We start from the raw sequence: 13,193 nt of genomic DNA, 5'->3' as shown, positions 1-13,193 counted from the left end.
AAGGTGTTAAATGACAAAAATCCAAATTTTAATGATTTGATTATTAATCTGAATTTCCGACAGCAAATAATGCTATGGCTTAATTTTTTTATCCATCATATACAGAAATTAAAGACAACATTTGAGGATCACATCCTCCTTACCCGTAGTGGGTATAGAATAAAGGTAAGGTGAGTTTGATCCTATGTCAATGGGTACACCACCCTCATCTATCCTCTTGATAAAAAAAACGTGTTAGAAATTGTCCAAATATTTGATGTCACACTCCTTATATTGACAAAAGCTAAGTAATAAAAAAAAGAATAAGATTCGAGTTTCTTTTAACTTGTATTTTTAATGCAAACAAAAGCTAAGTAATCCTACTATTAGGAGTTGTGGCTTCTTGTTTAAGTCTCACGTAGTCACATCGTATCATATCTATAAATACTCATATTGATAAGCTCCACTATGCAGTGCAACAACAAGCATAATTCCTTCTAATCATTAAAATTAGCCGGCTAACGTCAAGGGTACGTACTATACTCCCTTCCATCTTCTTTTCTCCCTTTTAGCTATTTTTTTTTGTTCTTTTGTAAATTGAAAAGGATATATTTATTATTAATTCATTATTTTTATGACACTTAGTTTAATACCCAAACCTGATTCAAAGTTTGTTTGTGAATTGAAGGTAGGATAAGCAAAAGAGAATATGGCAGAGGTCGAACCAAATGTATTGGTTTTGGAGAATCCAGAAGCTGATTATGAGAAGATGATCAAAGAGTTGGAGGCTAAGGATGAGACAGCCGAAGTGAATGGTGCTCGTGCTGGAAATACTGTTGAATTGTCCTCCCCTACTACAAACTTTACCAAGACCAAGCTAACAAAGCTTGAGGTACATTTTTGGGCTGGCCGTACGCTCACTAGCTTTCCTGATATGAACAACAACACCACTTACTATTTCAGGCAGAGTGGGACTCTTCCTCAAGGTGTCAAGTGGGGTTATTCTTATGCTACTGGTAAGGACTCCACTGCTCGTAAGTGGGTTGCGGCTTTTGATTCTGCTGCCGGCAAGGTAAAGTAATTCCTATATGCTTATGGATCTTCAAATATGTTAATAATTATGACCACGATGTACGTTGTCATCAATAGAAATTCTTGAATTAATTAACCTAGCTAGCTTTCTTCAATCAATTGTGTTTTAGGCTTACTGTGAATGCGGACCTACCGGTCCAGTGGACTGGAACGTAGTTGAAGATAAATTGGGTAAGTCTGGAAGTCAGACCGAGTATGTTGACCCCATTTTTAAAGGCAAGATCGTGGCTAGGGTTGCTGGTAACCAACTTATATCAACTCTCTGGTAGATCATATTCAGCTTCACTAATCACTACTATGTACTACGTAGTACGGAGTATGTGTTTGCACTAGGAGCTATCTTTCCTTTTTAAGTACTATATATGTTGTTTCCCAAATAATACTAATGCTACTATATATGCATCATGCATGCTTCTTAATAATTTATGGTGTACGTGTCATGTTTATGCTTGTCACCAAGCAGACAATCTACCGTCTATATCTATAAATGGAATTAAGTGCTTTATTTACTTGTTATTCCTAAGCAAGTTCACTAATTTATACTATTATTAAAGCTCCGACAAAAAAGACATTCTGTTATGTCTAGCTATAACTTGATGAGTGACATGGCGTCGCGTCATTTATGCTCAAACATTAGCCATGCAATATTATTCCCGCAATGCATGTATCGCTATGACTTGACAAATTAAATGTCATGCAACCCACGCCATATATGTATGCACAATCAATTGTTTGTTGGTTCATTGGTGATTGGGGCTGAACTTGGTAGGGAGCCGATCCCCCAACAACAATTGGGAGGAGACTATAGCCTATCCACCAAAAACTCACCTCGAATTCGGATTAACCCTAAGGGTGAATCGGATGGTATACCAGAAAAAAAATATGTATGCACAAACATTAGCCTATATTATTCCATACAAAAAAAATTTAGTATCAGAATTTGAACTCATAACCATTAAGTTTTTTACCATCACTACAACGATACAACGAAAAAACAAAGAAAGAAAAGTCATTCTTATAATATTTTTGGCCTTTAATGCACAAATCTTCTTTAATTTACTCAAAGAGTATATTTCGAAAGCTACTCAAATCATATATTTTGCATGTAATTTTTTTAGCTAACTAAATGTATTTTCTTTCCTAAAAGTGTATATCGACTTTGTAACTCAATGTACAATTGTGATTTAAAATATTTCTTAGAAGTTATAACTGTTGTACAAAAGAAAAGCGATGCAAAATTTTTTATAATGGGTTTTTCATCAAAATACCTGAGTTTTGGCGACCAAATGCCCATCGACTTTCGATAATACATAAAATGTCCTCCATAAACCATACAATATTACTAAATATCCTCAGAATTAACGGACGTTAACTCGACATTAGCGTAGAATTACCATTATGCCCTTATTATGTCTGTAGCCACTACCCAGTCTGATTCGTGGCTACAGACTTAAAAAAGAACACATAACACTTAAAAAAGAACACATAACACTTAAAAAAGAACATAGTCTGATTCGTGGTAGAAGAACAAAAATACTTTTAAAAAAAATATAGATTTAGTTTTAAGTGCATCAAAAAATCGTCGTTTCGTCTTTTTTTAATTAGAACATAAAATTGTTTGAATAGAACAAATAACACTTAATAAAAGAACATAGATCTGATGCGTTATATAAGAACAAAAATACATTTAAATAAAAATATAGATCTAGTTTTAAGTGCATCAAAATATCGTCGTTTTTGTCTTTTTAATTAGAACACTAAGTGGTTTGAAAAGAACAAATACAACTAATAAAAGAACATAGATTTGTTGTTCTTTTCGTCCATTTCATTATGTTCTTTTGTTTGATAAGGAAAAAGAAAATGTTGTTCTTTTTCATGTGTTTTGTTCTCTTGTTCTTTTTTTTGTTGTCTTTTTCTTAAGAATTTTGAGTTTTTGTTATTTTATTTTTCTTTTGATTTTGTTCTTTGTGTTCTCTAAAAAAGTTGTTGTTCTTTTTTTAATTATTTTGTGTTCTTTTTAACTTTTTTACTGTTTTTTAATTTTTTATAATATTATCGATTATATGTTTTTTTTTTGTTTTTCTGTTGCTTTTTCACATGATGTTCTTTTTGTAAAATAGTTGTTCTTTTTATAGTGTATCCGGAGAGAGAATATTTTATTTTCAATTTTGTTCATTTTCTTTAGTTTTTTAACATTAGTGTTCTTTTCAGCTTTTGGTTAATGTTCTTTTCGTTTCTATTATGTTCTTTCTGTTTAGTTTCTTATGTTCTTTTTGTATTTTTTTTGTTTTTTGCGTTTTGGTGCAGGTGCATGTAGATCTACGTGCAGGCCCCTGCACCATACGCAAATTTGATGGTGCAGGCGTGTGCACTGTGCACTAGGTGCACTGGAAACAAAACGACATAAAAAACACATAAAACGCGCGTGTTTCATTAAATCCCGGGAACAAAAGAACATTTTCCTTGAACAAAAGAACAATACCCTAGAACAAAAGAACATTAAAGGCTCTGTTCTTTTCAGCTCTGTATTTCGCGTTTTTTATTCGATTTGCTTTCTTCCTGCGATATATATTCTTCTAGATTTTATGTTTTGAACTCAAATTGTGAAGAGGAGAGAGAAAGTATGAACTAGGTTTTCTAAAATGGTTCTTAGAGAGAGAAAGTAGTGAAAATTCCCAAAAATTCGTTGATTTTTCTGCTTCAACATCAAATTAAATCGATTCTTCTTCTTCAAATCTGAATTCTGCAGCTGATAATCAGATTTTGGGAGGTAATTTTTCAATTTTGAAATAATAAATTCTAGGTTTTGATGATTTTGATTTTGTAATAATCGTGTGTTTGATGATTTTGATTATTTTGATGATTTTGTTTTTGTAATAATCGAGTTTTGATGGTTTTGATGATTTTAATGAATCAAATTATGTAACAACACGCTGATTTCGTTGAAATTGCTGATTTTGAAGATTTGGATTATGTAATTACGATTTTTTTTCCAGAAAAGAACAGTTTTACGTATTAAAAGAACATATGCTCGTATTAAAAGAACAGTTTCTTTATGCTCGTATTAAAAGAACAGTTTCATTATAGTAGAAACATAGACCATTTGCGTTTCATAATTTGTTATTTCATTCTATTGTGTTCTTCTTCTTTATTATTTTCAATTTCATTTGCGTTTCAGAACTTGTTCTTTTTATTTTATTGTGTTATTTTTCTTCTTACTTTTTATTTATCCTTTGTTCTTTTGGTTGCGTTCTTTTTCTTGGTTTTATACATGTTAACCTATTTTTTTTTTAAGATATTATGAATAATGTGCTTGATAATTCATAACAGAATGATGAAAATGATGATTCCGAATCATATATTATTGTTGGCTTTACTTGACTTGTTCTTTTAGTCTCTCTATTTGTTCTTTTAGTCTTTTCATTTGTTCTTTTTATAATATTCTGTTAAAAGAACAAAATAAAAGCACGTGCATAGTTCTCATTATGCACTCTTTAAGAATTTTTTCTTTCTCCTTCTCTGTTATTCTTTGATTCTACTTCCTATTTTTTCATTTTCTAATTTTCAGCAACTATATATATAATAAATTGTACTTATGAATCATAACCATTAGTCATTTTATAAATACATTTTAGAGAGAGAAAGAGGAGAGGATTTATATTCTCTCAACATAAGAGAGATGTTTTGAGAGAGAAAGAGTGAGATGGTGAGTGAAAGAGTAAAAAAATATATTTTCTCCTTGTTCTCTCTATAAAATTCCTTCTGAATGTTTCTCCTTTGTTGAAAAATGAGTGAATTAAGAAAAACACTAGTTCAATTTGCCTAGTTTTCGAAACAAGAGAATATCTGGAGAGCGTGATGTTTTCCGAGGGTTGAGATCAGTTTTTGAAGATTTATTAAAAGATATTGATGCTCCTGATAAATGTTGACCAAGTGTTTAAGGTACGTTTCCTTGTTCTTTCCTCTAATGTTCTTTTCAAATTGTAATGTTCTTTTCACAACTTTACTTTTACTGTGGCATCAACATAGTTTGTTCTTTTATATCAACGTACATAAATTGTTAAAAAAAGAACATATAATGGTTTGAAAAGAACATATAACACTTAAAAACGAACATAGTCTGATTCGTGGTAAAAGAACAAAAATACTTTAAAAAAATATAGATTTAGTTTTAAGTGCATCAAAAAATCGTCGTTTCGTCTTTTTTTAATTAGAACATAAAATTGTTTGAATAGAACAAATAACACTTAATAAAAGAACATAGATCTGATGCGTTATATAAGAACAAAAATACATTTAAATAAAAATATAGATCTAGTTTTAAGTGCATCAAAATATCGTCGTTTTTGTCTTTTTAATTAGAACACTAAGTGGTTTGAAAAGAACAAATACAACTAATAAAAGAACATAGATTTGTTGTTCTTTTCGTCCATTTCATTATGTTCTTTTGTTTGATAAGGAAAAAGAAAATGTTGTTCTTTTTCATGTGTTTTGTTCTCTTGTTCTTTTTTTTGTTGTCTTTTTCTTAAGAATTTTGAGTTTTTGTTATTTTATTTTTCTTTTGATTTTGTTCTTTGTGTTCTCTAAAAAAGTTGTTGTTCTTTTTTTAATTATTTTGTGTTCTTTTTAACTTTTTTACTGTTTTTTAATTTTTTATAATATTATCGATTATATGTTTTTTTTTTGTTTTTCTGTTGCTTTTTCACATGATGTTCTTTTTGTAAAATAGTTGTTCTTTTTATAGTGTATCCGGAGAGAGAATATTTTATTTTCAATTTTGTTCATTTTCTTTAGTTTTTTAACATTAGTGTTCTTTTCAGCTTTTGGTTAATGTTCTTTTCGTTTCTATTATGTTCTTTCTGTTTAGTTTCTTATGTTCTTTTTGTATTTTTTTTGTTTTTTGCGTTTTGGTGCAGGTGCATGTAGATCTACGTGCAGGCCCCTGCACCATACGCAAATTTGATGGTGCAGGCGTGTGCACTGTGCACTAGGTGCACTGGAAACAAAACGACATAAAAAACATATAAAACGCGCGTGTTTCATTAAATCCCGGGAACAAAAGAACATTTTCCTTGAACAAAAGAACAATACCCTAGAACAAAAGAACATTAAAGGCTCTGTTCTTTTCAGCTCTGTATTTCGCGTTTTTTATTCGATTTGCTTTCTTCCTGCGATATATATTCTTCTAGATTTTATGTTTTGAACTCAAATTGTGAAGAGGAGAGAGAAAGTATGAACTAGGTTTTCTAAAATGGTTCTTAGAGAGAGAAAGTAGTGAAAATTCCCAAAAATTCGTTGATTTTTCTGCTTCAACATCAAATTAAATCGATTCTTCTTCTTCAAATCTGAATTCTGCAGCTGATAATCAGATTTTGGGAGGTAATTTTTCAATTTTGAAATAATAAATTCTAGGTTTTGATGATTTTGATTTTGTAATAATCGTGTGTTTGATGATTTTGATTATTTTGATGATTTTGTTTTTGTAATAATCGAGTTTTGATGGTTTTGATGATTTTAATGAATCAAATTATGTAACAACACGCTGATTTCGTTGAAATTGCTGATTTTGAAGATTTGGATTATGTAATTACGATTTTTTTTCCAGAAAAGAACAGTTTTACGTATTAAAAGAACATATGCTCGTATTAAAAGAACAGTTTCTTTATGCTCGTATTAAAAGAACAGTTTCATTATAGTAGAAAAATAGACCATTTGCGTTTCATAATTTGTTACTTCATTCTATTGTGTTCTTCTTCTTTATTATTTTCAATTTCATTTGCGTTTCAGAACTTGTTCTTTTTATTTTATTGTGTTATTTTTCTTCTTACTTTTTATTTATCCTTTGTTCTTTTGGTTGCGTTCTTTTTCTTGGTTTTATACATGTTAACCTTTTTTTTTTTAAGATATTATGAATAATGTGCTTGATAATTCATAACAGAATGATGAAAATGATGATTCCGAATCATATATTATTGTTGGCTTTACTTGACTTGTTCTTTTAGTCTCTCTATTTGTTCTTTTAGTCTTTTCATTTGTTCTTTTTATAATATTCTGTTAAAAGAACAAAATAAAAGCACGTGCATAGTTCTCATTATGCACTCTTTAAGAATTTTTTCTTTCTCCTTCTCTGTTATTCTTTGATTCTACTTCCTATTTTTTCATTTTCTAATTTTCAGCAACTATATATATAATAAATTGTACTTATGAATCATAACCATTAGTCATTTTATAAATACATTTTAGAGAGAGAAAGAGGAGAGGATTTATATTCTCTCAACATAAGAGAGATGTTTTGAGAGAGAAAGAGTGAGATGGTGAGTGAAAGAGTAAAAAAATATATTTTCTCCTTGTTCTCTCTCTAAAATTCCTTCTGAATGTTTCTCCTTTGTTGAAAAATGAGTGAATTAAGAAAAACACTAGTTCAATTTGCCTAGTTTTCGAAACAAGAGAATATCTGGAGAGCGTGATGTTTTCCGAGGGTTGAGATCAGTTTTTGTAGATTTATTAAAAGATATTGATGCTCCTGATAAATGTTGACCAAGTGTTTAAGGTACGTTTCCTTGTTCTTTCCTCTAATGTTCTTTTCAAATTGTAATGTTCTTTTCACAACTTTACTTTTACTGTGGCATCAACATAGTTTGTTCTTTTATATCAACGTACATAAATTGTTAAAAAAAGAACATATAATGGTTTGAAAAGAACATATAACACTTAAAAACGAACATAGTCTGATTCGTGGTAAAAGAACAAAAATACTTTAAAAAAAATATAGATTTAGTTTTAAGTGCATCAAAAAATCGTCGTTTCGTCTTTTTTTAATTAGAACATAAAATTGTTTGAATAGAACAAATAACACTTAATAAAAGAACATAGATCTGATGCGTTATATAAGAACAAAAATACATTTAAATAAAAATATAGATCTAGTTTTAAGTGCATCAAAATATCGTCGTTTTTGTCTTTTTAATTAGAACACTAAGTGGTTTGAAAAGAACAAATACAACTAATATAAGAACATAGATTTGTTGTTCTTTTCGTCCATTTCATTATGTTCTTTTGTTTGATAAGGAAAAAGAAAATGTTGTTCTTTTTCATGTGTTTTGTTCTCTTGTTCTTTTTTTTGTTGTCTTTTTCTTAAGAATTTTGAGTTTTTGTTATTTTATTTTTCTTTTGATTTTGTTCTTTGTGTTCTCTAAAAAAGTTGTTGTTCTTTTTTTAATTATTTTGTGTTCTTTTTAACTTTTTTACTGTTTTTTAATTTTTTATAATATTATCGATTATATGTTTTTTTTTTGTTTTTCTGTTGCTTTTTCACATGATGTTCTTTTTGTAAAATAGTTGTTCTTTTTATAGTGTATCCGGAGAGAGAATATTTTATTTTCAATTTTGTTCATTTTCTTTAGTTTTTTAACATTAGTGTTCTTTTCAGCTTTTGGTTAATGTTCTTTTCGTTTCTATTATGTTCTTTCTGTTTAGTTTCTTATGTTCTTTTTGTATTTTTTTTGTTTTTTGCGTTTTGGTGCAGGTGCATGTAGATCTACGTGCAGGCCCCTGCACCATACGCAAATTTGATGGTGCAGGCGTGTGCACCGTGCACTAGGTGCACTGGAAACAAAACGACATAAAAAACACATAAAACGCGCGTGTTTCATTAAATCCCGGGAACAAAAGAACATTTTCCTTGAACAAAAGAACATTTTCCTTGAACAAAAGAACAATACCCTAGAACAAAAGAACATTAAAGGCTCTGTTCTTTTCAGCTCTGTATTTCGCGTTTTTTATTCGATTTGCTTTCTTCCTGCGATATATATTCTTCTAGATTTTATGTTTTGAACTCAAATTGTGAAGAGGAGAGAGAAAGTATGAACTAGGTTTTCTAAAATGGTTCTTAGAGAGAGAAAGTATGAACTAGGTTTTCAAAAATGGTTCTTAGAGAGAGAAAGTAGTGAAAATTCCCAAAAATTCGTTGATTTTTCTGCTTCAACATCAAATTAAATCGATTCTTCTTCTTCAAATCTGAATTCTGCAGCTGATAATAAGATTTTGGGAGGTAATTTTTCAATTTTGAAATAATAAATTCTAGGTTTTGATGATTTTGATTTTGTAATAATCGTGTGTTTGATGATTTTGATTATTTTGATGATTTTGTTTTTGTAATAATCGAGTTTTGATGGTTTTGATGATTTTAATGAATCAAATTATGTAACAACACGCTGATTTCGTTGAAATTGCTGATTTTGAAGATTTGGATTATGTAATTACGATTTTTTTCCAGAAAAGAACAGTTTTACGTATTAAAAGAACATATGCTCGTATTAAAAGAACAGTTTCTTTATGCTCGTATTAAAAGAACAGTTTCATTATAGTAGAAAAATAGACCATTTGCGTTTCATAATTTGTTATTTCATTCTATTGTGTTCTTCTTCTTTATTATTTTCAATTTCATTTGCGTTTCAGAACTTGTTCTTTTTATTTTATTGTGTTATTTTTCTTCTTACTTTTTATTTATCCTTTGTTCTTTTGGTTGCGTTCTTTTTCTTGGTTTTATACATGTTAACCTATTTTTTTTTTAAGATATTATGAATAATGTGCTTGATAATTCATAACAGAATGATGAAAATGATGATTCCGAATCATATATTATTGTTGGCTTTACTTGACTTGTTCTTTTAGTCTCTCTATTTGTTCTTTTAGTCTTTTCATTTGTTCTTTTTATAATATTCTGTTAAAAGAACAAAATAAAAGCACGTGCATAGTTCTCATTATGCACTCTTTAAGAATTTTTTCTTTCTCCTTCTCTGTTATTCTTTGATTCTACTTCCTATTTTTTCATTTTCTAATTTTCAGCAACTATATATATAATAAATTGTACTTATGAATCATAACCATTAGTCATTTTATAAATACATTTTAGAGAGAGAAAGAGGAGAGGATTTATATTCTCTCAACATAAGAGAGATGTTTTGAGAGAGAAAGAGTGAGATGGTGAGTGAAAGAGAAAAAAAAAAAATTCTCCTTGTTCTCTCTCTAAAATTCCTTCTGAATGTTTCTCCTTTGTTGAAAAATGAGTTAATTAAGAAAAACACTAGTTCAATTTGCCTAGTTTTCGAAGCAAGAGAATATCTGGAGAGCGTGATGTTTTCCGAGGGTTGAGATCAGTTTTTGAAGATTTATTAAAAGATATTGATGCTCCTGATAAATGTTGACCAAGTGTTTAAGGTACGTTTCCTTGTTCTTTCCTCTAATGTTCTTTTCAAATTGTAATGTTCTTTTCACAACTTTACTTTTACTGTGGCATCAACATAGTTTGTTCTTTTATATCAACGTACATAAATTGTTAAAAAAAGAACATATAATGGTTTGAAAAGAACACATAACACTTAAAAAAGAACATAGTCTGATTCGTGGTAAAAGAACAAAAATACTTTAAAAAAAAATATAGATTTAGTTTTAAGTGCATCAAAAAATCGTCGTTTCGTCTTTTTTTAATTAGAACATAAAATTGTTTGAATAGAACAAATAACACTTAATAAAAGAACATAGATCTGATGCGTTATATAAGAACAAAAATACATTTAAATAAAAATATAGATCTAGTTTTAAGTGCATCAAAATATCGTCGTTTTTGTCTTTTTAATTAGAACACTAAGTGGTTTGAAAAGAACAAATACAACTAATAAAAGAACATAGATTTGTTGTTCTTTTCGTCCATTTCATTCTGTTCTTTTGTTTGATAAGGAAAAAGAAAATGTTGTTCTTTTTCATGTGTTTTGTTCTCTTGTTCTTTTTTTTTTTTGTCTTTTTCTTAAGAATTTTGAGTTTTTGTTATTTTATTTTTCTTTTGATTTTGTTCTTTGTGTTCTTTAAAAAAGTTGATGTTCTTTTTTTAATTATTTTGTGTTCTTTTTAACTTTTTTACTGTTTTTTAATTTTTTATAATATTATCGATAATATGTTTTTTTTTTGTTTTTCTGTTGCTTTTTCACATGATGTTCTTTTTGTAAAATAGTTGTTCTTTTTATAGTGTATCCGGAGAGAGAATATTTTATTTTCAATTTTGTTCATTTTCTTTAGTTTTTTAACATTAGTGTTCTTTTCAGCTTTTGGTTAATGTTCTTTTCGTTTCTATTATGTTCTTTCTGTTTAGTTTCTTATGTTCTTTTTGTATTTTTTTTGTTTTTTGCGTTTTGGTGCAGGTGCATGTAGATCTACGTGCAGGCCCCTGCACCATCCGCGCGTTGTTAATTTACTCAAAGAGTATATCTTTCAAAAGTTACTCGAACCATATATTTTGCACTTTTTTTAGCTAACTATATGTATTTTCTTATCATAAAAAAAACGGAAGGGGAAAAAACTTTGATGAAAAATATAATCTAAAGAACCTTTTTTCTCTCTAGCTATGGTGGGTGGTGTATGATAAGGTACCCTTGCTATCGTGTACCCCTCTAAATATGATGAGGAAGAAGATGACGCAGAAGCCAGATACTCTAGAAACGATTGGGGCTACTTCTTCTCCATCAATGGAACACATTTCCACGACCGCAAAATCAAAACCAAAAGAGAACGTTGATACCAAGACTATAGCTTGTCATGTGCTATACAAGTGTATTACAAAGCTTCTTTGTTCCAGATTACAGCTTGTCCTCCCTAATGTTATTTAAAAATAGCCAAGGAGCTTTCATTGGAGGCAGAAGTATCCTCCATAATGTCTTAATATGTCAAGATTTAGTCAAACACTATACTCTAAAAGCTGGTCAAAAGAGCTGTATGATCAAGATTGACATAAAAAAGGCTTATAATACAGTGGACTAGAATTTTGTGGAGGAGATGTTAAGTGCACTGCACTTTCCTGAACACTTCAGCAAGCTCATTCTGACTTGCTTGAATTCTACTAAATATGCCCTTCTCCTAAATGGTAATACCCATTGTTATTTCCCTGCAAATAGGGGGCTTAGACAGGGAGATCTTGTCTCCCCTCTGTTGTTTGTGATTTGCATGGATTATCTCTCCAGAACAATGCAATATATTGGCACTTTGCAACCGTTTAAGTTCCACCCTAGGTGTTCTAGTATGGCTCTAAACCACCTTTGTTTCGTTGATGATGTTTTGTTATTTTGTAAAGGAGATCTTCGATCTGTTACTTGCTTAATTCAAGGGTTGAATTTGTTCTCTGCAACCTCGATATGGCCTTATGGCCAGTAAAGAGAATACAACTATCTATTGTGCTGGTATGGAGGAAATATATCCTCCATAATATTTGTCGTAACTTAAGGGATTGCTAGTACATAATATTGCTGTAAATATATTCCTGATTTTATACTCCTAACTTCTAGCTATTAGTATCCTTGTATAGCTCTCCTTGTATACTATAAATTGTGAATAATATCAATGGAAATACTCGTCCCTTCTATTCTCTTTCTCTACATGGTATCAGTCACATTGATCCTATACTAAACCTCTCGTCTACCATCAACTCTCCATGGCAAATCCCTCTTACCAAATTCCTAATGGCACTGATCCAACCAAGCCATATACCTTCCTCAACATCACCAATGCTATCAAACTAAATCCCACAAACTACCTCTCATGGAAGCTTCAAATCGAGGCCATTCTAGACGGCCATGATTTGTTCCCCTATGTTGACGGCAAGCCTTCCTTGCCCTCCTGCTGTCACTCTCAATGATGATGGTGAGGAGGAACCAAATCCACACCATGTTTTTTGGACCCGTCAAGACCGTCTCTTATTTGGGGCTCTAATAGGCACTTTATCTCCCAACCTAGTCCCATTAGTGTCCCATGTTCGCAACTCAAAATCCTTGTGGGATGTCCTTCATCGCACCTATGCTCTACCTTCTCGTGGGCACATTAAACAAGTGAAAGACCAGTTCCACCGCATCACTAAAAGTTCTCTTTCCATCACTGATTATATGCAAGCAATAAAATCTTGTGCTGACCGCTTGGCTGCCCTAGGAAAACCAATTGAACAAGAGGACCTTATTGACAAAGTTCTCTCTGGTCTAGATGAGTCTTACTCTCCTGTTGTGGAATCGGTGAATGCTAGAGATGCCACAATCTCCTTTGAAGAACTCCATGAGAAACTAATCAACAAGGAGCTCACCCTG

General features: G+C 30.4%; 1 protein-coding gene across 1 annotated transcript; it reads left to right on the top strand.

The window, feature by feature from the left end:
* The first annotated feature begins 357 nt into the window (after positions 1–357).
* LOC110793084 (uncharacterized) lies at positions 358–1,587 on the top strand. Its single transcript, XM_021997924.2, has 3 exons — positions 358–509; positions 668–1,051; positions 1,182–1,587. Exons 2-3 carry the CDS (start codon positions 689–691, stop codon positions 1,338–1,340), a joined length of 522 nt encoding a protein of 173 aa, XP_021853616.1. The 5' UTR covers positions 358–509; positions 668–688; the 3' UTR covers positions 1,341–1,587.
* Positions 1,588–13,193: the final 11,606 nt, after the last annotated feature.

The sequence above is a fragment of the Spinacia oleracea genome, chromosome 3 (assembly GCF_020520425.1).
Source record: "Spinacia oleracea cultivar Varoflay chromosome 3, BTI_SOV_V1, whole genome shotgun sequence".
NCBI classification, from domain to species: Eukaryota; Viridiplantae; Streptophyta; class Magnoliopsida; order Caryophyllales; family Amaranthaceae; genus Spinacia; species Spinacia oleracea.
This window is presented reverse-complemented; position numbering and strand designations above follow the sequence as displayed.